The sequence below is a fragment of the Populus trichocarpa genome, chromosome 4, assembly GCF_000002775.5.
Source record: "Populus trichocarpa isolate Nisqually-1 chromosome 4, P.trichocarpa_v4.1, whole genome shotgun sequence".
NCBI lineage: Eukaryota > Viridiplantae > Streptophyta > Magnoliopsida > Malpighiales > Salicaceae > Populus > Populus trichocarpa.
In genome coordinates this window covers 7,284,657-7,310,557 of record NC_037288.2, presented here as the reverse complement: position 1 = coordinate 7,310,557, position 25,901 = coordinate 7,284,657, and the positions used below count along the sequence as shown (strand labels likewise).

General features: G+C 35.2%; 4 protein-coding genes across 8 annotated transcripts; 1 reads left to right on the top strand and 3 right to left on the bottom strand.

Moving 5' to 3' along the window:
- Nucleotides 1-175: 175 nt before the first annotated feature.
- LOC7493556 (uncharacterized) lies at nucleotides 176-2,257 on the bottom strand. Of its 2 annotated transcripts, none has more exons than XM_006384094.3 (6): nucleotides 2,081-2,257; nucleotides 1,831-1,998; nucleotides 1,503-1,670; nucleotides 1,206-1,403; nucleotides 952-1,049; nucleotides 176-870 (listed from the first exon to the last, which is right to left on the bottom strand). In XM_006384094.3, exons 1-6 carry the CDS (start codon nucleotides 2,142-2,144, stop codon nucleotides 358-360), a joined length of 1,209 nt encoding a protein of 402 aa, XP_006384156.2. In that variant the 5' UTR covers nucleotides 2,145-2,257; the 3' UTR covers nucleotides 176-357. The 2 variants fall into 2 exon arrangements, with proteins under 2 accessions (XP_006384156.2, XP_002305875.2); XM_002305839.4 differs by having other exon boundaries at nucleotides 176-874; nucleotides 2,081-2,256.
- Nucleotides 2,258-7,021: 4,764 nt separating this feature from the next.
- Nucleotides 7,022-15,613, bottom strand: LOC7493557 (protein TIC 40, chloroplastic). Of its 2 annotated transcripts, none has more exons than XM_024600031.2 (14): nucleotides 15,209-15,613; nucleotides 14,950-15,055; nucleotides 14,778-14,835; nucleotides 14,660-14,677; nucleotides 11,951-12,230; nucleotides 11,440-11,546; nucleotides 11,294-11,357; nucleotides 10,446-10,518; nucleotides 10,133-10,173; nucleotides 9,543-9,588; nucleotides 8,882-8,976; nucleotides 7,962-8,065; nucleotides 7,836-7,883; nucleotides 7,022-7,334 (listed from the first exon to the last, which is right to left on the bottom strand). In XM_024600031.2, the coding sequence occupies exons 1-14, from the start codon at nucleotides 15,429-15,431 to the stop codon at nucleotides 7,281-7,283; spliced, it is 1,317 nt and encodes a 438-aa protein (XP_024455799.1). In that variant the 5' UTR covers nucleotides 15,432-15,613; the 3' UTR covers nucleotides 7,022-7,280. The 2 variants fall into 2 exon arrangements, with proteins under 2 accessions (XP_024455799.1, XP_024455800.1); XM_024600032.2 differs by having other exon boundaries at nucleotides 10,446-10,515; nucleotides 15,209-15,612.
- Nucleotides 15,614-16,050: 437 nt separating this feature from the next.
- On the top strand, nucleotides 16,051-20,443 carry LOC7493558 (THO complex subunit 4D). Of its 3 annotated transcripts, XM_024599989.2 has the most exons (8): nucleotides 16,051-16,255; nucleotides 17,220-17,468; nucleotides 18,252-18,395; nucleotides 18,479-18,547; nucleotides 19,019-19,206; nucleotides 19,513-19,580; nucleotides 19,670-19,720; nucleotides 19,967-20,044. In XM_024599989.2, the coding sequence occupies exons 2-7, from the start codon at nucleotides 17,274-17,276 to the stop codon at nucleotides 19,702-19,704; spliced, it is 699 nt and encodes a 232-aa protein (XP_024455757.1). In that variant the 5' UTR covers nucleotides 16,051-16,255; nucleotides 17,220-17,273; the 3' UTR covers nucleotides 19,705-19,720; nucleotides 19,967-20,044. The 3 variants fall into 3 exon arrangements, with proteins under 3 accessions (XP_024455757.1, XP_024455755.1, XP_024455756.1); XM_024599987.2 differs by lacking the exon at nucleotides 19,513-19,580 and having other exon boundaries at nucleotides 16,053-16,255; nucleotides 19,967-20,443; XM_024599988.2 differs by lacking the exons at nucleotides 16,051-16,255; nucleotides 17,220-17,468; nucleotides 19,513-19,580 and adding an exon at nucleotides 17,475-18,058 and having other exon boundaries at nucleotides 19,967-20,443.
- Nucleotides 20,444-21,438: 995 nt separating this feature from the next.
- Nucleotides 21,439-25,592, bottom strand: LOC18097581 (uncharacterized). Its single transcript, XM_006384092.3, has 5 exons — nucleotides 24,315-25,592; nucleotides 23,675-23,733; nucleotides 23,410-23,538; nucleotides 22,711-22,846; nucleotides 21,439-22,036 (listed from the first exon to the last, which is right to left on the bottom strand). Exons 1-5 carry the CDS (start codon nucleotides 25,011-25,013, stop codon nucleotides 21,662-21,664), a joined length of 1,398 nt encoding a protein of 465 aa, XP_006384154.1. The 5' UTR covers nucleotides 25,014-25,592; the 3' UTR covers nucleotides 21,439-21,661.
- Between the last annotated feature and the right edge of the window lie 309 nt (nucleotides 25,593-25,901).

Sequence of the window (25,901 nt, the reverse complement as noted above, 5' to 3'; positions counted from 1 at the left end):
AATAAATTCATGATTGGTTAATTCAGCTGGTCCAATGAACATGATTGCTTCAATCTAAATCAATCCATCCAGTGTGATATGAAAGAATTTTGTTGTTGTGATGATTAGCAAATGGTTGTGTTTATGAACTTGCTCATGAGAACCAATGCCCTTGACATCCACAAAAACAAGAAGATGAATTCAAAGAAAGCATAAAGTAGATTATGTACATCACAACACATAATTCTTAGCATTTGCTAATCATGTTATATTAGCATAATGCTCATAATGCAGGTCACTACCAATCATGTTATATTAGCATACAACGCCCTAGCAAATATAGCATCAAGAAACATGGAGAATTCACTCTTAGCAACTTCATCTCCTCTTAACTAAACCCAGACTCCCTTCCAAAGGGACATCAACTGGAGATGTTTCTTTGGACAGCTTACCGAATCCCATAATGTTAGCCTGGATCATATCATTTATCCTTCCATTGACATCTAATGAAGCGTCACATCTCACAAGACCCCCTTCTCCTAGCTTCAAGATGTCGCTCGACGAGCTTGATAACTGCGAGTGAACATTAGAATCTATCATTTCCTTCAACTGATCAGCAAACGTCTGTGACTTGCCGACCACAGGATTATTTATATCAGAATCCATCAAGGCTATGAAATCCTTGTTTGAAACCTTAGGTCCTACAGTATTAATCTGGAACATGAGTGAAAGATGAGACAGGCTCAGCCTTAAGAGTCTCTTTGAAAGCATGTAAAGACTGGAACTAGCAATTGCGTTTCTGACGTCGAAGCAACTCATCGGTACTAGACTCGCCAGATTGATTAGGCAATGCTTCCATGTCTTGCTGAAATGAAGGGGTCTGGAGCCTTCCTGTCTACATAATTGGGTTAGAAAAGCTGTCCAAGTTGATTAATCTTGAAGAACACAATATGAACAAAAGTAACTAATTACATGGGGGATAACATAAGGGCGAGTTGCAATCCCGATGACTATGCCAAGCAAACATGAAAGCGCCAGTCCAAGAACCCAAAATTTAACAGCTCCGAGTGCTGTAAGTTTAAAAACGATAATATTCATTAAAAAAAACGAGAAGCCTTGTTTTGAGTTCAAGATAAATCAGGCCTACTATCCAAAAGTATGATACAGTGTCAATTTAGCTCTGAAAGAACCTGAAGTAAAAGATTGCAAGATGTTCAGATTCTCACCAGATTGAGAACCAATTACACAATCCTCTGGCTTAAGATCAATCTGGCGAAGCAGCTGATTTCCATGATCTGAAATTAGCAAAGCGCATATTTGAGGAACAAAAAGCACCTCAAAATCACTGGAGAATGTTGCAGTTTTCCCTGGACCATCTTGCCGACCTGTCTGGGAGTAATTCCCGACGATGGTGGAGGTCACCCCTAAAAAACGAGAAAAAGAAAACAAGTGTCTGTCTGTATCTTCCAATACACAAGCAAAGCTAATCCAAATTCAATGCAAAAATATGTGATCACAAGCACCTGAGTTGCTTATCTTTCTGACAGCATGGTTTTGTTGATCAGCCACATAAACATTCCCTCTAAGATCAACAGCAAAACTCTTTGGTTTATTGAACCGAGCCAAACCCGGTTCTCCATCTATGTACCCAGTTTTCCCCTCTCCAGATAACCGTTTAACCATCACGCTGGCTGCAATTTTGGAATTAGAAAAGCTCGAGTTAACGAATCTGGTGCTACACCTTTGGTTACAAACAAGCTATAATCTTTATAAAAAATTACACATATATAATTCAACACTTAAAAAAAGATGAAGAAAGAAACAGTAACGTGAAATGGAATTAATTATTACCCTGAGAAATGGGAAATGGTAGAGTGTAAAAAACACTACGAGAAGAATCGAGGACAACAATTTCAGATGATCTGAGTTGAACTGCATGAGGGTTTATGTTTAATTTGTGTCCATCCAAAACTGTAGTTACCATGTACCCATCTTCTAACATGATCTGATCTCCTGTCACTGAAACATAGGGCAGTTTATTAAAACTTTCTTTATAAACAAAATAAAAGTAAAAACCAACGTGGTAGGAATGAAAATTTACCATGAATTGAAGCTAGGTTGAAGAGGAAGAGGATGAGGATGAGCAAAGAGAATTGAGAAGCCATGGGGACTGGGGAGATTTTGATGGTGGTTTCGGTGGGAGTGGAGAGAGTCCTTGCAAGTGAAGTTGTCTTGATTCTTTATGGTCTTGAATCCAAAACTGTAGTTACCATGTCCCCATCTTCTAAACATGATTTCATGATGTTAAGGGTGTTTGGTAATTATTTGTTAAAGTATATTTTCTTTAAAAAATATATATTAAAATAATATTTTATAAAAGCTAAGAGGTTATTTAGTATTATGTCTCTACTTGTGTTTTGATATATTTTAAAAGTATATTTGAAATGAAATAATATTAAATTGATGTTTTTTAGTAATTTTTAATAATTTTAATATGTTGGAATATAATAAAACAATTTTAAAAAAATAATAATATATTTTCAAGTAAAAAACACTTTTAAAAAATACATTGTATTATAATATCTAACACACTATAATAATATTATTTTTTTAATTTTACATGTAAAAATTTATTTGATGGTAATTTTAACTAAATATATACCTTTTAAAAAAAAACTAAAAATAATTTTTAAAATTTAATTTTTTAAACCGCAACAGTAAAATCTACCCCCATCATAAAACACACACAGGGTAACCCTTGTTTCCCTAACCATATTACAAGAGAGAGAGAGATAGATAGATGAAAGGGAAGCTGTTAACCAGAGTTTTTGTCTTTAAATTGTGATTAAAACTAGAAATATCAACGGATCGTCCCTTGATTTTTTCTGGAGTCACATGATTTTGCTTAAATCTTTCTTTCATGATAAGAAGAAGATTAGACAAGTGGTTTAGTTTATAATCCTAGGCTCCGTTTATTTTCTAGTGTTTGGTTATGTCATGAAAAATAAGCTGGAAAATAACTTATTAATATTTTATTTTTCTCAAGTTTATTAAAATAATGAAGAACAAATCTTACAAATTAAAAAGTTGAATGAGAATGAAATTGAAAAAAAAAATTTCATAAATTATCTTAAATAATAATCAAAATAATAGAGATCAAATCTAAAAAATAAAAAATGAAGAAATTAAAATAATAATAATTAATATTTCATAAATTATTTCAAAAAAAAAAGTAACAATCAAAAGAATGAGGACCAAATTTGATAGATAAAAAATTTCAATAAAAAATGATAAGAGAAAAGCAAATAACAATTATAAAAATGAGGACCAAAGTTAATATAAAAATTAAATTTTAAGAAATGAAATTGAAAAATAAATATTCAAAATAATATATATATATATATATATATATATATATATATATATATATATATATATAGCAATCAGAAGTTTGAGGACCAAATTTGATATAATCAGCAAATAATATGACATTTCTAAATTTTTCACAACTTCCGGAAAGTGTTTTCTGTCCAAATTTTTCAGGAAAACATTTTCCTGGAAACCAAGCCAAATTTTCCTTTAACTGGAAAGTGTTTTCCGTTGACCAACTTTCCTAATGTCAAACAAACACATGAAAGTTTGGAAAGTGATTTTCCAGAAAGTGAATTCCGGGAAACAAACATAGCCCTAATATAAAAACTAAATCAGGATTGAAATTAAACTTAAACAAAAATAGTTAGAATACTTATTTGTAGAAGCTTATAGAAAATATCCAACCTGGAATTTTAGTTGTTTTTAATAATTAATTCTTTATATTTTAAGCTTAATTGCTTATCACTTGGTATGATATGATTTTTTTCGATAAATCTCGTAGAATTCCTACAATTATTTTTTATTTGAATGCACTTTTAAATAAAATCTAACAAAATTAAAGAGGTTATACGTAATATCTCTCTACAAATACCGAATCTAACCTCTAATATAAAAAGAAAAAATAAATGAACAAGAATTATAAAAGATAGCAACAAATAAAGAAAAGATGTCGAGAATATTTTCCTTTCCTCTCCACCCATTCAAGACTCCAATTTATATTACTTGAAAACCAAAACATGAATACTCATAATTCAGGTTGATAATTCATTTTAATTAATGTTTTAGTTCATAAACTTAAAAGAAATTACTAACAAAACAGAGAGAAATTATATATTTTATAAATCAATTCCAACACGATATTCGTGTGTCCTTTTAAACTTGCTGCAATTGCAGACAATCTGGAAAGAAAAGGGGGAAATCATGACGAGACAAGCACCAACCTTTATTGGATCCTCTTGAATTTGCAGGATTTAAAATGCTAATGGTCTGAGTGGATCTACTGTTGTGGGAGACGAAAACAAGGGGACTAACCCAGCTTCTATATCTGAAGAAATAGCAAATCTTAATGGATAGTTCTGTGGATTCTTGCAATTTGTGCTGCTTTTTCGAGAGCACTGTGTATTTGATTTGAACCATAGACACCTATAGTTATGCTGCACAGAGCATTTGATTTTTTGCTCAATCATGTTGCTCAATCATGTCTTATATATATATATATATAGAGAGAGAGAGAGAGGTGGGTAGGAATATTTTCAATTTAACATTTCTAGATTTTTTAAATTATTAATTATAATATAATAGTAATTTTATGAATAATCAAAAAAATTTGTGGATTTTTTTAGTTAGCATTAGTGATAATTAAAGTATTATATAACTTATAAGCTACAGAAGTAAATTGTAATTTTTTTTTTAAATAAATTGAGATAAATTACAAAATCTTGAGATGGTTTTATTACAATACAAAATTTAAAAGGATTCACATATCACATATCACATTTCTCAAATTGATCTCTACAGACTATTGGAAAAAAAAATACAGATTTTATTCTAGGATCATTTTTTTTCTTATTGTTTATTTACTAATAACACTTTTATTTTAGGGAAAATATTTAATATATTTTAAATAGGATAGCGTTATTAACTACTAAAGAGAGTTTATTCCTTCTATCATGTGAAACTAACTAAACCCTACTCTTTCCCCTACTTCAAAATCTGGACTGGACAATTTTAACAACTATGAAGGGAAGAACCGAAGAAGAGAGTAAACTTGCTATTTTAGTCGGTTTCTAGTCTCACCTCAGTTTAGCCAACCAATGAAGTTTTGATAAAATTGATCACTCATCCCTTCTCTTTTTTTCTTAGGTTTTATTTATTTATTTACTAAATGGATGTCCGAGCTAGCTTGCATGCACCTCAACTAATTTCACAGGTCCTAAAATTAACAACTATGTAAATATTTAGTGACCCTGAAATTTATGGGACTCGAACTAGTGATCTCTAGGAAGCAAATCTAGAGCCTGTTCTTTTTAGATTTTATTTGTATTATAATTAGATGTAATTAAAACTGTGTTTTATCTTAACTATAATTTTAAAAATATTTGTCAATATAACAGTTATCACAAACTGAAAACTCTTTCTTAAAATCTTGCTCCTAGAAAGTTATAATTAGTAGTTTTTCTCTGAACCTATCTTTTCAAACCACAATAACTACAAGAAAGCTAAACTCACACTTTAAACCCTAATCTGTTAATGCACAAGGCCACAAAGGGTCTTATAGAAGTTGATAGAAATTAAAGATGGCATTAAGACCATTATCCTCAATACAAAATGCACCCCCCTGTTCTACAACGATCACTTGCTGCCTAAAAACTACCTTTCAGTCCAAGCACCAAAAGGACTCGAGATCTGATCATACAAGTAGAAGAACAGGAACCATAGCAGGAATGGCATCAGTTGTATTGGTAAAGGAAGCAATATTCAGTCAAGATAGTGCAAATGGAGTTCAGGTCTGCAACTCCTGATGAAAGATCAGATGGAAGAAGCAGAAACTGGAACCAGAGGGCTTTGTTACAGATAAAAGATTTTTTAGCGTCAGAATCTTGGAAAGAAGCACGGCAAGTGCTTAGAAGGTGCTCTTCAAACTTGAAACTGGATCTTTATGCTGTAATTCAAAGCAAACCTGGGAAGGAGAGGAGTCAGCTGAGGACACTATTCCAATCTCTTCAACAATGTAACTGAAGTAAGTATTGTTAGCATTGTCTTTTCATGTGCTGAGGATGAGGAGGACCTTCTCTAGAATGATTTTTGCGGCACTGCTATGCCTATCATCAGATATATTCACGGTACCAAAGGTTCATTATCCTCATTGATTTTATGAATTCTAAATTTGAGATTAGTATTTAAGAAAATTTATTATCTTAATAGATCAAGCTAATTTAATAGATGCGTCTTTAAGATAATCTAAAAAGGAAATTTAGTTTCCATGGATAAGCAAACTAGTTCAGAATTCTTGATAGTCGGGGAAAAAAGGTTCTTGTGTTCATTGACACAGGTTGCCATTAATGCAAATAGCTTTAATCATGGTTTTTCATTTGTCTTTGTAATACTTATTATTGGAGCTAACAATGTCACATTTTAATGGGATTTTTGCAGCTAGAATATGCAGCAACGGAAAAGGATGTTTCACTTGTGTGGCAATGCTACGAAGGTATTGTCACTGCCTATGATGATATTTTGTCCAGAATATGATCACCAAATAGTGCTTTGCCTACTTCCCTTTTGGTTAAAGAAGCTGAGATCATATAGGTCTTATGACCAGAACTTGGTATGTGATTAGTCCCTTTGCTTTTACTTCGATAGAAGCTTCGGCCATTTTCGAGTAATTGACTTCATTTGCTGATTTGCAACCACCACTCAGCCATAGAAACCCACTGACATCAGCAGCACTGGAACTTGGAGAACATCCATTCTTCTCGTTCTAGTTTGATTCTGGTTTCTGCAAGTCAATTGAATTTGAACTCACCACAAACCAGAGCATGATACACCCCTGACAGAACCTAGATCGATAATTGAATGAATAGCATTTGTTGCAACTGAAGGCTCCTGTTGTAAATCAATGATCCTATTGAAAAATAAGTTCGATCTAGCATGAGAGTTGGATTGAGAGAGATTTTAACAAAAAGTAGCAATAGTATTCTGCAGTAGATTATTTTACAACATTTCCAAGACCTTTCCAAATTTTAAAGTGAAACTGTGGCCTATCTGCAAAAAGAGTCTAAGAAAAGGTGATTGTACAAAAATTTTGAACACTTTCCAGAATACCACCTGCAGAAATTCTAGCAGGAAATTGCCCCCATTACCCGTATGGAAAACCCACCATTTTGTCTGTCCCGGGAAACCATGGTTCTCCAAGAATGATAAGATTAAGGTCAGCCAGTCATCCCAGGGAAGAGCTCTGATATTTTGTTGAAGACATCCATAACCTGCAAGCAGAGAGAAAACGCCCCACATTCTCCTGTTCAGATATTTAAGTGATCTATCGAATTGATGCAACTTAAACCCTATCAGGCCAGGGCGTTTCTTCGACAAACAAATGATAAGCATCGTGAAAGAGTGCAAGAACAAAACTAAAGCATGTTAGAAATTGTAACTGGGTTGGTAAAAAATAGTTACCAGTCAAAGATGTGGAAAACAATTTTACAACAAAAGAATGTTATTTGCAAATGTTTTGGAAATCTATCTAAAGTTTTCAAGTAAATTAACCTTGAAAATATCCATGTCAATGAGGTACCTGCTGGAAAACATAAATCCAGCACTCCACATAACAATAGACACTTCAAAAAGCAGTTTATTCATCCAGTTAACAATTGATACTTTAGACATTTCAAAAAACAAACACCAGTAGCGTAATGGTGTAGCTACAGTGACAAACAATTTTCAATGATTGATGGAGGATGTCTGAGATCAGAAGAGATAGGATATACCTCCTTGTCATTCTGATATTTGGTAATGTTAATTGGGTTCTGTGAACACTGCAAAACGGACAAAATATTAGAGAGATGATTTCTAGATTTTAAAAAAAATTTAATTATAAGTCAATTGCGACATGCCTCCATTATGGCTTGTTGAACTCTTGGATTTTGAAATGCCATGGCAACATCAGGATTGGCCATGATTTTTGAAATTACTTCCTCAGGTGTAAGGCCAATTTGATCTGCAAAACATAAATGACCAGAGAACCAGATGGTAAGAAAAAAAGCTGATTTTCTAATTATAGGTTATCAAATGTAAAATTAGAATCAACAAAAAAAGAAAGAAGAGTTGAACAAATTTCAAGTACATCAAGAAAATCCTGCAGTTTTGGGTAAAAGCTGAATCCTGATCATTGGTGGATTTATAAATCCTTGGTATCTTAACCAAGAACTGGCCAACCCTGATATTTTACCAGAGCACAAAAAACTTCATGTTAATAGAACCAAAACTCATGTTAATCATGATATGAAACTCTTTAAGCATTTTTTATTTATCCCTAATCAACACATTTCATTAAGCAATGGAAAATCAATCTGATAAAACGTCAGCGTTAAATGCAAAATTGGAGGCAATCTGTGCGACCACTGAAATGAGCTATCAAATTCAGGACAATACCAGTAATTAATTTCAAGCTTGAGTATGGAAAGAGAAGATACAAAGATGAGGAGAAAAAAGATTATGAGAAAAGGGAAATAGAACTCCTTAAAAAAGGTATCATTTATGAAATTATTGAAAAACATCAAAATTCAATAAATCACTCCTTATTGAACGGATCAAGCTAAGAGAACATATTGAGGCAAAATTAAGCAGATAGAGCCTATATATTCTAGTAGAACATAACCAAAAAACTTTAACAGCCAAGTTTATAAAGTCCCTCATAAAAAAGAAATAAAAGAAAGGTAGCAAGAAGGCAAGCAATAAACCCATGTTCTCAAATCATAATCATGAACATTTGGAAGATGAAACATATAGCAGAAACAATCAATCCCAAACTCACCAAACTGCTGCTTAACCTCAGCACTGTTGAGATCAAAATCTTTCAAAGAATCCATCATCTGGCTGTCCCATTTACCACTTCCACCCATATTATTTCTGAAGAAAAAGAAGACAGCGAATGAATTTAAATCCATCAAAAACTGGCTAAAAATTGGCCTATGCTTATGATAAAACTTATCAGCACAAAAGCAACCAACAGACCTTAAGAAAACGGGAAAAACTTGTTATAAAAAAACATCCAATACAATTGGAAAAATAACTTCACACAAACTTTTAGCACATATCTGATGTGAAGGAACCACATGCAGAACTTTCTGATATCAGAGCATAAAGGAAATGGGTTTAAAAGATGATTCAGAAACCTAAATGTCAATGTGTAGACATCCCCAATCCAAATAGATTTGAAATATCAGTGAGCAAACAAAAGAAATGAGCACAATAGCATCTCATTAAGCATTTAAACAATTACATCCACCAAAAACTTGCAATAAGAAATGCAGTATCATCAACCATAGCTTAGAAATTTCCTCAGCATGCCATCCTTTCATATGCTAGGAAAGAATCAAAACAAAAGGCTCAAATATCCTCAAGGTCAAACATGCAATCAACATTGAGCATCATAAAACAAAATCAACTACAAAGGAGCTCAAACAAGAGCTTACAGCATGTCTTCCAGTTGCTGACGGTATTGTGGATTTTGTAGCATCCCTGTTACATAATGCACAACACAGAAAACCATAACGTATCAATCGATATGCACTCTAAATTTAGAGTTGCTAAAATTATTGAATTTTGAATTTGGATAGGATATATAAACTGTGCTATTGGTTGAAACAGCAAAAGTAATAGCAAAATAGCATTCCAAGTGAGCCGTTGTAGTGAGACATTATGTCTGTAAAGTCCCCCATCCCAAAAAAAAAAAAAAAGAGGCAGGAAACCTGCTGGAAAAAAAAAAAACAACTATGCAAACATCCAAACTGAAACTGACAAGTTATTACATGCAACATGATTGACCTGTAATGTTGACAACTCATATCCACAAAGAAAGGAAAAACAATAGACTTGAATTCCCACAACCTACACAATTGTGGACTTCATTTTTAAGTATTCAATTAAACTCTATGATGATTTCAATAACTGTGTTAAACAACAAAAAAATGTGGTCTATAATGCATCATATCTAGAAGATTTCTCAAATACCACAACCAAAGTAAGCTTTGAGAAGATATAAATCAATGAAGATTTGACTTACATTTGAAGGTGGTAGGGTTCCTCATCTCCTCAGGTAAGTACCTGCAAAGATATGACAAGAATTAAACTGTCAAGAGAAAATATGAAACAGGACATCTAATTTTAGGGTGCAATAACCATATGTAAATCAGACAAGCAAAAGAGGATGTAAGGCCACCACGTGTTTATATGAAAGAAAAACAAGAAGAAAGCTAATATGACAACTGAAGTTCATTGCAAATAAAGAAATACCGGGAAAATGGAACAGCAGCATAATGAAATAACTACACTTAAAGCACAAAATGATTTGATTCGAGGAAAAGAAGCTATATTACGGATAAACCATCTTTTGCATTGTTGGATCTTCCATCATTTTCTCCAAAGCTTCCACGGATAAGAAAGGTCCTGCTTTTTTTGTCCATGAATAAATATCAACTCAGAAAGCTATTTAATATCAGAGAATACTGAATAGGAATTAAGGCCATAAATAGCAATCAAGCACATAAAGTCAGGTGGGGAAAGTGAAAGGCTGCAGGATATCAAGTTAGCATGTGATACCCAGTTCCCACATGAAATCAACCTTAAACTACAACTTCCAACAGTCCTGAAAGCAAAAGTGCTTCATTATATCACTTATCGAGAACAGTGCATTAATGACTTGATACAATTGAATCTGAATGGATGATTCCCTACACAACTAATTGGATCCAGCCCCAAAGAGCAGAGGAATGCTTGAAGATAACATCACCATGGCAATGCAAGCAGGCATGATATGCAACTGAAAATCATCAATGTACTAAAAATGAGCAATGAAATTCCTAAGAGATCAATCTTGAATAGTCACACTACATGTTCCACCACCGACTACAAATTTTTACTAACTGCATATTTCCTTTTTAAAAATGGAAATTGATCTTTGCATCATAAATGCTTTCTAATTTTTATATCTTCTGATTGTTTATTCTTCAAACTACTCTCATATTTTCTTCTAGCAAATATGTATGAAGATGATATAAAAGAACCAGAATACCAAAACAATGCTAGATATTACAGTCAACTTCATAAATTCATGAATCCCTGGTTTCATCATTAGAAACAAAAGTAATTTAGGGCACATAAAACCAGCAAGTGTGAACTATAATAATACAGGAAAGTGAGTAGTTTTTGTTGAATTTTTACTTACGAGTAGATTGAGAACCCTCGGCAGCACCTGGGCCCTGCTTAAAGGCAGCTCCATTTTGAAAGACCTACAGACAGTATTGAACAATTTACTTCAGAATATGTTGAATATAGAATATGGCACGCTAAGTTTTAATGATAGAGACTTACTTTCTTGGCAAACTCAACATCCTTGGATGAGCTTGTTTCGTTGTCATCTTCAACACTTGAAAAGGGAGTATTCAGCGAGGTTTCTTCAGGAGAAATGTCCACAAAAGCTGCAAGCAGGAGCTGCATTATACTTTCTTATGGAGAAAACTTCTAAAAATCCTATAAGCAAGTGCCCAGTATTAAAATGAGCAATCGAATGTTAGCATTTCTTAAGGTATAATCAGTTTTGAAGTTATGGGGGTGCATGCATGATGCATCATGAAAAATCGACAGTGCCTGTGATGCAAACAGAGAAGGAAATAGAGGAAGAGGCGGGGAAGCAGGAAAAAAGGGAGAAGGAAATAGAAATGGTAGGGAAATTCAATATTTCAATAACCAGTTATCAATCGTCAATCTTCCGAATAACAACCCTTAAACAAGATTTTGACTCACAGCCAGAGATTCTGTGTTAATCATCCGAATAGCAACCCCTAAACAAGATATGGACTCACAACCAGAGATTCTGTCATACCATATTTCTTTGTCTCCTCCTTTATCTTCCTTTCCTCTAGAAAATCAGTCTCCTTTTCCTTTCCAACATCAGTGGTTGGAGCTGCTTCTACTTTTGTAGCAGGGATGTCTACTGTGATTGCAGGTTGAGAAGCAGCTGGAGAAGGTGAGGTTGAAGGGTGTGATGCTGGTGGCGGAGAAAATGGAAAAGGTGGCCTTGCAGAAAATGCAGGATTGAATTGGTTATTTTGTGTATTCATCTGTTCTGTCAAAGATTTGAAAGCTTGTTGCATGGCATAATTCTGAAAGAAGAGATGAACATAGAGAAATTATTGAAGTTAAATATGCAATGTTTCTAGCTATTTCTGGACAAAGAGATGAAACGTGGACTCATAAACACACATGCAAAATAGGATTAGAATGACTAGTTATATTATTTGCAAAGTTAATTCGTTAGATCACAAAGAGCATATTGTTTACCTGAAAATGATAAATGCCAGGCCAAAATGTCACATACATAGGGAAAGAACAATTATGATGAAATCAAGCCAAAGAAGTTTAGAAAGGAACAAGTGAAAGTAGAATGTAAAGCATACCACTAATATAATTGAGGTCAAAGGTAGAATATTAAAGGTCCTCTGATTTGAGGTCAAATCATTCCACTAGTTCCAATGGAAATGCCCACATTGAGGTGAAAGGTTCTCCAGTTTTTGAGAAGTAGATTCCATAAGGTGCAGTTATTTTTATAACACCACTCCTCTAGGAACTGAAAAACACGAGTTCTGTCGTAGGTAGTACATACTAGAAAAAACTAACTCGCCAGAAGCTTCACTTATCGTGAAACCAAATTTAATTACTCAAAATATTTGAAACTACAGATTAGAACAAATCATTGACAAAGACAAATTAGAAGAAAGCATTGGGTTGAGAGTTTATAGAAATTTGGAATACTAATTTTCCATCCACAAAAGAAGACACCAACCACCTAACAACTGTAAGAACATGAAATTTCATTCAAAATAAGTAGAAGTCCCTTAATTTAAAATTGGCATGATAAACCTTCAATAGAGTTGAAAAGAAAACGGGAATAAAGCAGAAGACCTCAATCTCTGAACAAATCAACTCTCACACAAGGAAAATAAATTTTTTTAAATTGCAAAACAACATATAAGAGTTAATTACATTCCACAGGTGTGACATTGTTGGATCTACAGAAGGCTGTCTTGCAAGACCAGGGGAATGAAATAACAAAGATCAAATTTAATGGATCAAGCCCAACAAAAAGGTGAAAAGGGAAAAAAATTGCTTGCAAGCAGTATGAAACCCAACAAGAAGGATTTGTCACTGCCCTTAGAAGAAACTGTAGAATGAAAAGGATGACAAAAGGAAATCACCATGAGCTGATATTCACACTCCCCTGATGTTTAACCAAACTCCCACTAGCACTTATTTTTACTAAACAGACCAATATATCCTTGGAAAAGGTTAAGCTCTCCATATTTCCCTTGAATAAAATCAAGACTCCCTATGTCCATCGCCCTTTCAGTTTTCCAGCTTTGCTCTCAAGAATGAAAAAACCATCTTTTTCTTAAATCACCATTTACTAACCAGTAGTAATCAATCATATTTGTCAAATTTTCATAAGAAAAACAACAAAACCAATATTGACAAAGATCACAAAATTTATTGCAAGATGCTCTCTACAATTCCACCATTGGTGCCACTACCACCAAAGCCACTCCCTTTCATTACTCCACAATCAACTCAGGTACATTATACCTCAATTTCCAATTTATTGCAAGATCACAAATCCATTGGAGTTCACAGGAGAGACCCAAAATTGCAAGATCCATTGGGAGTTAAATCTTCCCTATAAACACCATGTTGACTATACAGATCTTTACCATGTTGCTTGTGTTCGTTTGGTGCTTAATTAATTTATCTTGAATTATAATGGACAAAGAGAGAATAGATGGTGAATTGGATTTGTGGTCTAAGAATGGTGGTGAAGGGCTTGATCTGGGTTGAAATGGTGGTAATCAGCGGTGGAGATAGCTGGCTTGATTTGGTGGAGATGGTGGTGACAAGCATTGATTGGAGGCATCTTTATTACAGTAACAAAAAAGTTAATATATAAATAGCAATATATGTTCCATGGGTATTATAGTCAGCTTGAGAAAATGGAGTAAATGAGAGTGGTTTAACCGTTGTTGGAGTGTCAATATCACCTCCTGAAATCACCCTCATAACATCTATCACTGCACTAAATTATGCACATAAATAACTAGTATAAAACACTCAACAACCGATCATAAGTGAACTAAAAACCTTTCAGCCCCAACCTTTACTCTAAATCGCAATGCTATAGCACACAAATTGATAGGTAGTCAGGAAATGAAAAAGGGAATTAAATGTATGACTTAGCCAAGATTTGGAAAAGTTAACCTTGAAGCTACAAAGCCTCCACTATTCAAGTAACAGGAGTCAATGACATACTGATTTCCACAGCTTAAATTTTACAAGCACCTAGCTACAAATTTCTTTCCATAAATGCCACACCACATGGTGATTGCATTGAAATTCTATATAAATAAAAAATAAGTACTATAATATCAACAAAAATTTTCCCCGTCATCATTCCATTGGCACAGTTGCTCAGTAAGAAGACCAGAAAGTTAAGCAAAACATGCAGATATTTGTACCTTGCAGGAGATTAAAAAAAAAAACTCACCTTTACCCTGGTAGCCACCTGTACATTAGATAAAACCCAACGTTAATCCAGCATCACAAAAAGAAAATAAAAACCCTTAACAACTAGATAAAGGTGCATATAAACGAGTGATTCTCACCCATGAAAAAATTGCTGATAACCCAACACCAACTCCAACCCAAAACAGCGGTGATCCTCTACAAACACACAAAATAAGCATCCATCAACACATAAAAACAAAGAACACCCAATATAACTGGTGTACACGAATGCCTAGCTAAATGCAAAAGGCTCGAAAAGCAATCCATTACATTTGCGAAGGAGGTGGCGACACTGGCTGAGGATTAACTCCTACAGAAGCTGTTTGTTTTCCACTAGATGAAGAAATGCTAGCAAAATATTCACTCCCTAATTTCCCTACCACATTATAACACAAAATTAACAAAAATCCAACAAACAAAATCATTAAAAGAAACAAAATTCAACAAAAAATCAAAAGAATCAACAAATGAAATCACAAAAAGGAAGAGACTTTGATGTCGAATTAGTAATTAAGTGACTGAAAGTTACCATTTTTGGAGGTTCTACGGTGACCATGAGAGTTGGCAAGGGCAGAAATGGAAAATATTGAAGCATGAGGGGCAGTTTTGGAAATTCTGAGAGAGAAAGGAAGAGAGGGCCTGGTTGTGGATATGGAGAATTTAGGGGTGGTAGGGTTTTTGAGAGAAGTTGGGTATCCCATAACTAATTTTGGGGAAGAAGAAGAAAGTAGGGCTAATCTAGGGTTTTCCATGTTTTGGATTTTGAAATAAAAAACCCTCAAGCAGAGAATTAGAGCATGCAGAGGTAGGGGAAGTGACTGAGTAGAGGAGGGGGAGTTTTTTTGGGTCGCTCTGGTCCTGGTGGTTTCAACGAAGAGAGACGAGTGGGAGAGGAAGGGAAGGCATTGTTCACCCTGGCCCAGCTCGGCTTGAGCCCAGACCAGTTTAATTAGATTGATCCAGAACGGAGACCATAGATACAAATGGTCGAACTTTAACCTAGATTTAATTGATCGAATTTAGGTTAAAAAAATAAAAATAAATAAAAATTAGTTAATTTAGTTAAAAATTCAGATTGATATTTGATCTATAGTAAAAATTAACTTTAAAAAAATTGTTAAAAAATACTATTTTATTTAAAAAAATTAGCCCGGATTAGTGACCGGATTTTATCTCATGCCAGATTTAATTTGAATTGATTTTATATTGAGACGTTTAAAAACTAAAGTATTCAAGCTGGTGCTAGTCTACTAAACCGGCACAGATTTAGGCCCATAGGCCTCTTTAAAATATTGAGATAATGGGCCTTGAAGTCACAAACCCTAAAACAAATCCACGCCCATGGTATAAACTCGTAAACTTGCAACTTCAATTTCCCCTTTTACTTTCCCTTTCCTTTTTTTTTCAAACACACCGCCTTCCTCGAAACAAAAAAGAAAAAAGAAAATCCACAAAAAGCCCTAGAATTTATCAGACCCCAATAAAATCCCCCCCTCAAAGCCCTAAATCCCCATCCCTCACTCCCTCCTCTCTCTATCTCTCTTCACATTTCTTTCCGATCTTTGATTCTCTCCAGGTATTCTCCCTCTCCTGTGCTGTGTTGTGTTTTTAGGGTTTCGAATTTTCTAGGGTTTTTGATTTGTGTTTGTTGACTAAGTTATTGACTATATTTACGGATCTGAAAGTTTTTTTTTTTTGGTTTTGAGCTCTGTTTATTTCAGTTTTTTACAGGCAGGAATTAGGGTTTCGTTGATGTGTGGCTATTTTGGTCCTATTTGTTTGTTTGTTTAGAGATTTGAAAGTATGGTTCTCTTAAGAAAAAATTTAGATTCGTAACTGCAGCAATTAGCGTTTTTTCCTTTTTTTTGTTTTGCTTCGTGCATGATCCGAATCTAACTATTCTTGATATTTATCAAGACGTCTTTGTATATTGATGAAACGGTTGGAGTGGAAAAAGGAGAACCGAAATTCGGGGCTTTTTGTTAGTTTTTGAATGGTTAATGTGCTAATCCGAGTGTTTGAACTTTTAAAATATATATTCGACAACAGTTTGAAGTAGTTTTTGTTGCTTTTTTGTCAAAAAGTTTAGAAGCAGTGTACTCTGGCTCTTTTGTGGGTAAGAAAGAGGAGCTTGGCATGCTAATTATGATCTGTTTCTTTTATATTGTTGACCCAGCATTTTGTTAAATTATTGGGCTTTTTTTTTGCGAGTTTATGTTTATAAAGTTTTTGAGTGATCAAATATGTGGATTCTATTTCTCTGCGTGATATTTTGGTTGGTGATGAAGATCGGGGGAATATTTATTTTCTAAGATCGGGCTCACCATTGCTTGCTTATATATGTAACAAGGGTGGAATATGAACAATTTCTACTGTTAATTTGTTGTGGTCCTTCGTTTATTTTGTCTGTAACTGCTCCAAAAGATTTTCTTTAAGGGGCTATTGGTGAACGATGAATATGCATGTATTATTTTATTATGCCAAAGTTTTGATACTGACCATTGCATTGTTTTTTCTTTTCTTGTATCTGCATTTTGCAGGTTTACTTGCTACTCATTTGCTCAAAAAAAGTTTGTGCTGTTGCTGCAATTTCAATGGCTACAACTGTGGACATGTCTCTTGATGACATTATAAAGAAAAACAGAGAGAGAGGTAGAGGACGAGGCAGGGCCAGTCGTGGCCGTGATCGTGGACCTGGTAGGTTCTTTAATAATGGAAGGATGTCAGGGGCGGTTCGTAGAGGCCCTCTCTCAGTGAATGCTCGGCCACCAAAATACTCAATTGCCAAGGCAAGCTCAAAACTGTGGATGGTTTATGCATAAGATTCAGAACCTTCTAGGACTATGAAATCCAAATGCAAGGGATCTCCATTATGCTCTAGAAACTAGGAAGTCAAAATGCAGTGGATCTTAATATTTATTTGTTCATGGAGAAGCTCATTTTGGCCTCATCCACTAAAGCATTACAGCTCGTAGCATTTATAACATTATCTTGGGGATTTAGTTGTACTTGTGGGTTGTGGGGCTATATACTGGGGATTTTGCCACAGATCTGATGACATAAGTCTGTGCAGAAGTTATTCTGGTTCACATTCAGTTATTGTGCTACTTCCTAGCATTTTACTCGGCTTCATTAGGTGAATATTTTGGACCAGAGCTCACACCAGTAACATAATGTCAGTTAACAATTAGACCTCTATATAATCCATATTATATAGTTATCACTTGTTTAGATGGAATGGATCCTCTTGCTATGTTTGGAATTTGTTCGGTGCGAGATCCCATCTCTCCTAGTTCATGGTGTTTTTGCAAAGGAGTTCCTTCGCTTAACTTCAGAACTGGAGCTCTCACCAATATCAAAGCACTGGTTTTTGCACGCAGTGGGTCGAATTCCTCACTCCCATCTTCCATCTATTAATTCAACCTCCTGAAGTTTGGCCACATGGTTGCTTGAGCTTTTTACTAAACTGCAGTTTCTTTTTATCTTTTGAAAATTTCATCAAGTGAGATTGATATTGAAGATGGTGATCTTGTTATGGAAATAAGCTGACATGTTCTATTTAATATCACCAGCCTTCCCGCCGAATTAGGAGTCTGCCCTGGCAGCATGATTTGCTTGAGGATAGCATTAGAGCTGCAGGGATAACAGGATTAGAAGTTGGAACCAAGTTATATGTTTCAAACTTGGATTATGGCGTGACCAATGAAGACATAAGGGTACTAGTTAAGCTGTATGTTTTCATCATAGATGCTTTGTGTGCTGTAATGGATTTCTAAACTAAGTTTTCTGGGAACTGCAGGAGCTCTTTGCAGAGATTGGAGACTTGAAACGATTTGCTGTTCACTATGACAAAAATGGTCGCTCTACTGTAAGTTCTATTTCTTAATATCTAAACTTATTGATGTTAAATGCCACTAGCATTTTGTAGGGGCAATTGTTAGCTACATGTTTTTTGTTAGGGTAATGATTGACGTGCTTTATTCCTCACCAAATGCACTCTAGTGTTATTAAGATCAAGAAGTATTTCCATAGCTGTGTAATAAAAAATGTTCATCAATGCAAATGCTTAGATTGTTTAATCATATGTATACTGGCCATTGGATATGGTGCCTCAAGACATTGATGCCTGGATCACGTGTGTGCCTTGAAATCATTGTCCGCCTCACAAATTCATAACCATGATTATTTAGTGGGTTTTAATGTCGTTGGCAGTTCTGTTAGTTTGACTTGCTGTCGGATTCATAACCATGATTCTTAATCTTGTCATTGTCTGTTGCAGTTTTGGTTTCTAAGTGATATCTCTGGATAGGAATTTCTAACGTTGATCGCTTGGTGACAGGGCTCAGCTGAAGTTATGTATACCAGAAGAAGTGATGCGTTTTCTGCTCTTAAGAAGTATAACAATGTACTTTTAGATGGAAGGCCTATGAAGATTGAGATTGTGGGTGCCAATCCAGAGGTGCCTATTTCAGCTCGAGTGAATGTTACTGGAGCAAATGGAAAGAAGAAGAGAACTGTTGTTATGATGTATGTGGTTTTGTTCTTGTCTTTCTTTTCATGATGTGATTCCTGAGGTCGATTGAAATTTGTTGCATGCTCTATCTGAATCTGCCATTCCATGGGAAGTTAGGGCTTTTTCTGGTCACCTGTTGAATGTTTTTGCAAGATACCAGTTTCAGAAGTTCGATGGAGAACATTTCAACATTTTAATGGGTAGCAAGCTTCTGTTTTCTTAAACAATTTAATTGTGGCTGATTTTGCTGTTGAATGAGAAGGGAATGGTAGCTTCAGCTTATCAATGAAAAATTAGCTTTTTATGTGTACATCTACCAGTTGTTTGGCTGGAATCCTGGAAAACATGATGAGCATCTTTCATGTATTGGCACTTTTCATGTTTGAAGGTGTGATGGAAAGCATTAATTTGAAGCTTTTGCCTGAAGGTTAATTGTATTTTCGGCAGACTTCCATTTATAGTTTGAAAATTATGCAGGCCTGGACCAGGTCGTGGAAGAGGTGGTGTTGTGAATAATCATGGTTCTGGGTAAGCTTTTTCTGACTGTAGAGGTGGTTGCTTTGCATGTTGATTCAATTCCTTAGTCTTGTTTGACAATTAGTTTACGGGTATCAGTTTTAGGTTGCTTGAAAAACTATTTTGTTTCATGTTACCTGCCATGGCTAACATTTTTTTTAACATCAGCATATTCTATGACCTGTTGGTGTGGATTTCTGTTTGTGTTAATATTGTTATGAACAATAATGTGATATATGTGTTGCTGAATCTGTGCAGTCAGAGCCGTCGTGGGGGTGGGGGTCCAAGGAATGGTATGAGAAATGGCCGTGGTCGCGGTCGTGCTCAGGGTCAGGGTCGAGGCCGAGGCCGTGGGAAGAAACAACCTGCTGAGAAGTCAGTAGATGACCTGGATAAGGAATTGGAAAGTTATCATGCTGAAGCCATGCAAACTTAAATTTGAAAGCTGATCACAACTAGACATCATAGTATCAGCTGGTGTTTATGTTTTTTAGATCCACAAACTTATGGTAATTGCAGTGATGGTAGCTATTCCCCTTTCTGCTTCGTGACTTTTAACACTATATCTGGAAGCGTTATTGTAAATGAGAATGTTGGTTGTTTTTTTCATCTCGTAATCATCCTCATTTTACCGTTGTTGTTTATATTTTTCTGTATACACTGTTAACATGGTATTGAGCATTCAAGCTTTCATATATTAAGATTGAGAGTCGAAGCAAGGAATTAAATTTTTAATTTCAAGTTTGATCTCTTTGATGGAGTTGGTGTGCCTCACTGGTTCGTTTTAGATATCAACTTAAGTTAAGAATCCTCGTTAGCCTGGCCACCAATACCTGCATATGTTTAAAAAAGAGAGGAGTCATGCTTCTTTTGTTCTGTTTATTTTGATGAACATTGAACAAGCTAGTCACACAAAAGGAGGGGCATCCATGCCATGCCATGCCATGGTTAATCTTGATAAAGAATAATTTTTAAAAGCATTAAACCTGGCTCGGTAAAAAACAATTTCGTTTTTTAAAATAAGTTTATTCAGTTTTTAGCTGGGTTAATTCGGGATTGTTTGTTTTTTTGCACCGGCTTGGGCCAGGAGACAGTAATAGTGATCCATGCTCGAAAATCCGTTCACTTGTTATGTTGGACGAGAAACGTGTGCTTACACGAAGAAAAACTTGCCCGAATGATAGACAACTTGTTTAATAATCAAAGAATGTATATAATCACTCAAGAGTTACCGTGGATGAGAAACTTTTATGAACACGACTGGCTCATTCTCCTCGGAGCTATACAGCATAATAACGTCGTAGGATGGTTAAACATTCATGGCCAAGAAGTGCAGTTTATTAAACAATTTCCCCTCATTCCAGTTGGCTAGTATTCTTCCGAGGAATTGAGGGATGTCTATGAAAAACTTGAATTCTTTAACGCTTTTGCTTCCCATCAAGAGAGGATTATGTTATTAACAAGTCTCCTATTGCTTGCTTGGTCGTGTAATGCCTTCAAGCTAGATGCATGAAACATTCGACTGATTGATAACGACAAGTTTATCGCGTACAAATTCGTTATGGAGGAAGAGTTAATGAGCTGAGGTGATCCTTGAACAAATTTAAAGCAGCAGGTTGATCTACTATTTGCAAGGGTTTTTCTGTTCTTTATCTTTAAACTCTGTGCAAGATCTTGCATACTGTGAATGACAAATAGCATGAACCAAATCAGAACTTAGCTGCCGGATCTAATGAAAAGCCCCTTCCAGATCTAATGGAAAGCCCCTTCCGGGCGAGACAAACACATGAAGAATCAGAAGATAATGTATCTACAAAGGATCGGGTGCAATTCTGCTTCTGTTCCTCATTTTCTTGCACAGGTGCAACAAACCAGGGGTTGAATGGCATTATGGCAACAAGATACACAAACTCTCAGTTCTTACTAAAAGATTGAAAGAAAGATTAAGTGTATTCACGAAGGTTGAACAACAGAAATGTTATTTAGAGCAGTTACATCTTTGTTTAAGACAAGGTGTCCCGACTCGCCCTTCTTGAAAAGTTTTTTAACCACTTCATCCCAGTTAGTCTTTCCGCCACTGGAAGTAGATTTAGTTTTCGAGGCTTGTTCACCCTCGGACTGGGAAGGCACTGTTCCATTATCCATGCAGGGTTCTGCATCATTATCCATGCAGGGCTCTGCATCAGGGGTGGCCACAGCATGAGGAATATTTAAACTGACAGCTCTTTCCAATGCATCCCTGTGTTCTTGTTCAATTGTCTGCATCCTTTCAAATTTTTGTACATCCGGAGGAGTTGTGATGGTTTCAGAACTGATTTCCTTCATTTTCTGTGGAAAATTAATATTGTTAACAGTCAGTAAACTATTCAACAGAAAAAGAAGTTGAGCCCTGGAAATTTAAGGGCAAAACAAAAATTTATCCCCTCTCATGCTACTTGTAGACACAATCACGGTTTTCAATAACAGGGGAGCCAATTTTAGGAATTCTTGGATACGCTCCTTGCAGACTGGCTTCAGGCAGTTGATAGTAAGAACTACTACAAAATCTCAGTATTTAAATTAAAGACTGAGGAAACAGAGAGATTAGAAATGCCAATGCCCTGTGGTGCAAGATGCATATCCCTGACTTGAATTAATGGGGAGAACTGTGGGGAGGTTTGTCCCCAAGGAGAAAAGGGTATAAAAAATCAAAGTCGCAGAAAAGCATTAGAGTTGCAGTTAAAATAGGATGATGTCTGTATAAGCCGTGGGCAGGCATGTATGTATCTGTGATGGAGAAAGATGGAGAGACATACATCACCACATGGTTGAAATGCTTTATCCAAATAACCTTCTTTGGATCGGAAAAAAGCGAGCATGCACTCTAACTAAATGGCTAAATAGCAGGTAGAAATGCTTTTGCAGTATGATACTAAAAAGTAAAACTATTTATTTCTATTTACTGCTCCAAATTATTGTAAATGAAATGGAACATAAACATTTTATCAAAAGCAAGAGCTTGCCTCCAAGGCTTTCTGTGATTCCCTTTCTATCCAAATAATTCCATGATCAGATGTGGCATTACATGATAGGACAATGTGTTCAAATCTTCCATCTACAGGAATGGCAGTTCTGACCTCCGGTGGAAACCTCCCACATCTGTGACAACATGAACGAGGACATAGTTTTAAGGACATGCACAATAGTTTTCAGTAAGCATATACTACCAAATTAGGGAGAAATAACTTTATGATGAACAAACACCAAATTAGGGAGATTATAGTTAGTTCAAAGTCAACTTTAACCCAATGATGATAAGCACACTATATAAACAAAAGGTGGCTCACAAAAATGGATAGCTGAATGATTAAACTGCATTTTTATCAAGTTATAATCAATTGACCAGGCAACCTCCCTGAACGAGTGGATTATAAGTTGATGGAAGAATATCTAGAAGCAGACCACCTAATGGGCAGTTTGTGTGTGACCGTGTTATAGAGAGAGACAGAATAAGGGCTGAGCAACAATAGAAGATTTTTATAATTTCTAAAGGTAAGGACTATATTAGCAATAACAGGATGTTAGAAACTAACTATGGTCTATACATTATATCAAAATGCATGTGATTATTTGCAATCACAGATTTGCAAGTTTGTATAATGGTTAGGGCAATGGTAGGCTAATGCATTTGGTCAACAAAACTGATAAATTGAACATGTTACCTGCAAAATTTTCTCTCTACAATATGATACATTCGTCCAGGAGCATAAAGTCTTCTTGGATCTCTAAGCTTTCTACCTTCTGGAATGAAGGTATCTCTCAAGCAAACCAAAAACAACAAGCAGGGCAAGCTGTCCAAAGGATCAACACCTGGTTTAAGAGATGATAATAGTAACTCAATGCACTAAGTTACTAGGGTGGGGATTTGCATGACAAAATGAAAGGCACCATAGACTCTATGATGATATAAAATTAAGAAATACCAACCAGAAGATTGACTTAAAGATATCTTCCAATGGAGTAGCTGTTCTTGGTAAGAAATCATCCTGGATAAAAACAGTAAGTTTATATCAAGTTCGTGCCTTCAACACTAAAATAGAATGATCTACGTAAATTAATACGCTATTATATCACAGATTCAATAAATAACAGCAAACATCAAGTACTGGCATCTAAACTACTTTCACATAAATATGGTTTGATTAAGACATGCACATGCTCAGAGAATGATGATTTGTTCATTTTATTTGCCTGGGAGACAAAGTACTACCTGCACCAATCATCAGTTATTATGCCCCAAAGTCGCCCATCATACAACATGAAACACAGATCAATAGCTTCTGCGTTCCCAGGCATTTAAACTACGAAAGCACCATAGTTAAAATGAAATATTCATCACCTCTTAAAACGATATTAACTGCAGGGACACGCACTCAGCCTCAAAACATCTTGCCAGCAAAAACTCAACATAAATCAAACTTTTGACAAATCAGCACCAGAAAAAAACACACAAAACTGTCAAAAACTAGTAGCTTTCATTGGCATCACAGATCAAATGAAATCACAAAACTAATTAATTCAACAAACACAAACATCCAAAAAACACAAATCATCAAACAAAACACACCTGCAAAATTATAGAGTGAATAACATCAGCATACTTAACGGCCAAATTAAGTGACATACACCTCGCTGGAGCCATAACATAACACCTAATCTTCTCCCTAGGAATCCCTCCTAACTTATCTCTATGATTAACCACAATAACAGTTAACAAAGCCGCTACGCCAGACCCTAAAGAATGTCCAGCAAAAACCATATCATACACTTTCCCATTCTCCTCCCACAACCTCTTCAATGTCTCCCCTTCTTCATTCAATAACCAAACAGCAGACTTCAACAACCCATGATGCACAAAACCTCCATCAAACATCTGCATTCCTAACCTATTATCTAACAACGTTTTATAATCACTCTCTTTGTATAAATTCAATCCCCGAATCGCCAAAACAATCTCTTTATGATCATGATCTATGTAAATTATATAAGGAGGGGCACGCCCTTGTGTTTGTTCATAAGTTACACGCTTAATAACCCTATCTGGGTTTAAGCGGTAGCCATGTTGAGGAATGAATTGAGGGTTGTGAAGATCTGATTCGTAGACAGCAAGAACTAAACGACACATACGAGGGATTGGTTCAAACTCTTCTGGGGTTGCCAAGGTCCAGTTTGCACTGTCATTAGCACCAATGTATGTGCAACGCTTCCAAGCCCAGCGACCGAAGCCTAGTATAACTACAGATTCTACTCCACAACAGAAAAACATCTTTTTGGGTTGATCTTGGGTTTGGAGAGGGATTTGTTTTTTTGTAGATTTGGAAAAGAGTGGAGCTTTCAAGAGAAAAGCGTGAGCTTGGAGGGGTAAATTAGAGAGAGAGAGAGAGGCTTTGATGAGAAAGGAGAGAGCTTTTTGAGAGGCCAATAGCTGGAATTAAGAGAGAGAGATTTTGAGGAGAAAGAAGAAAGCTTGAGAAAGGGAGTGTGTGTGTGTGTGTCTATATATATATATATAATTTCTTGGATTTTATGAGAAGATTTTGGAGAGAGAGGAAGGAAAAGGGAGGAATGGAGAGGAAAGATTGTGTTTGAGAAGGGAAAGTTTTCGAGAAGAAGAGAGAGCGAGAAGGTGAGGGTGATTGAAGCTTGGAATCATTGGAAGGAAGGTTATAATACAAGTTCACATGAAAAGGCAAGTTTAGTGTTAGCTATAAGCTCTTCACCAGTTTAGAGAGAGAGAGAGAGAGAGAGAGAGAGAGAGGCATGCTGAAAGGAAGAGGGTGGTGGAAGCTTATGCGGGGGGAGGAGGAGGGAAAGATGAAGGTGACGGTAGAGAAGCATAAATAAATGCAGATATACAAAAGGCAAATGGCCAGATGCCAGATGCCACCCCTTGCCATTGTCCAGCTGTGACTCTCTCATCGTTTACCGGATTTTTAACTTGCTTTTTTTTATTTATATATAGAATCAATGTGATTTTTATTAATAATTTATTATAGTGTGGTTATAGTTATTTTTTTAAAATAAAATTATGTTAAAATATATTAAAATAATATTTTTTTTTAGTTTTTAAAAATTATTTTTGATATCTACATATTAAAATAATTTAAAAATACTAAAAACATATTAATTTTAAATAAATAAATAAAATTTAAAT

Coding starts and splice junctions, on each gene's coding strand:
- LOC18097581 (XM_006384092.3), bottom strand. CDS start 25,013: ATGTTTTTCTGTTGTGGAGTAGAATCTGTAGTTATACTAGGCTTCGGT. Junction 23,734..24,314: donor TTCACTCTATAATTTTGCAG/GTGTGTTTTGTT, acceptor GTTTTTATCCAG/GATGATTTCTTACCAAGAAC. Junction 22,037..22,710: donor AATCACAGAAAGCCTTGGAG/GCAAGCTCTTGC, acceptor AATTTTCCACAG/AAAATGAAGGAAATCAGTTC.
- LOC7493558 (XM_024599987.2), top strand. CDS start 17,274: ATGGCTACAACTGTGGACATGTCTCTTGATGACATTATAAAGAAAAAC. Junction 17,469..18,251: donor CAAAATACTCAATTGCCAAG/GCAAGCTCAAAA, acceptor TAATATCACCAG/CCTTCCCGCCGAATTAGGAG. Junction 18,396..18,478: donor TGACCAATGAAGACATAAGG/GTACTAGTTAAG, acceptor TGGGAACTGCAG/GAGCTCTTTGCAGAGATTGG.
- LOC7493557 (XM_024600031.2), bottom strand. CDS start 15,431: ATGGAAAACCCTAGATTAGCCCTACTTTCTTCTTCTTCCCCAAAATTA. Junction 11,358..11,439: donor ATGTTGAGTTTGCCAAGAAA/GTAAGTCTCTAT, acceptor TACTGTCTGTAG/GTCTTTCAAAATGGAGCTGC. Junction 9,589..10,132: donor GAACCCTACCACCTTCAAAT/GTAAGTCAAATC, acceptor ATTATGTAACAG/GGATGCTACAAAATCCACAA.
- LOC7493556 (XM_006384094.3), bottom strand. CDS start 2,144: ATGGCTTCTCAATTCTCTTTGCTCATCCTCATCCTCTTCCTCTTCAAC. Junction 1,671..1,830: donor ACCATTTCCCATTTCTCAGG/GTAATAATTAAT, acceptor CCAAAATTGCAG/CCAGCGTGATGGTTAAACGG. Junction 1,404..1,502: donor CAGAAAGATAAGCAACTCAG/GTGCTTGTGATC, acceptor CTCGTTTTTTAG/GGGTGACCTCCACCATCGTC.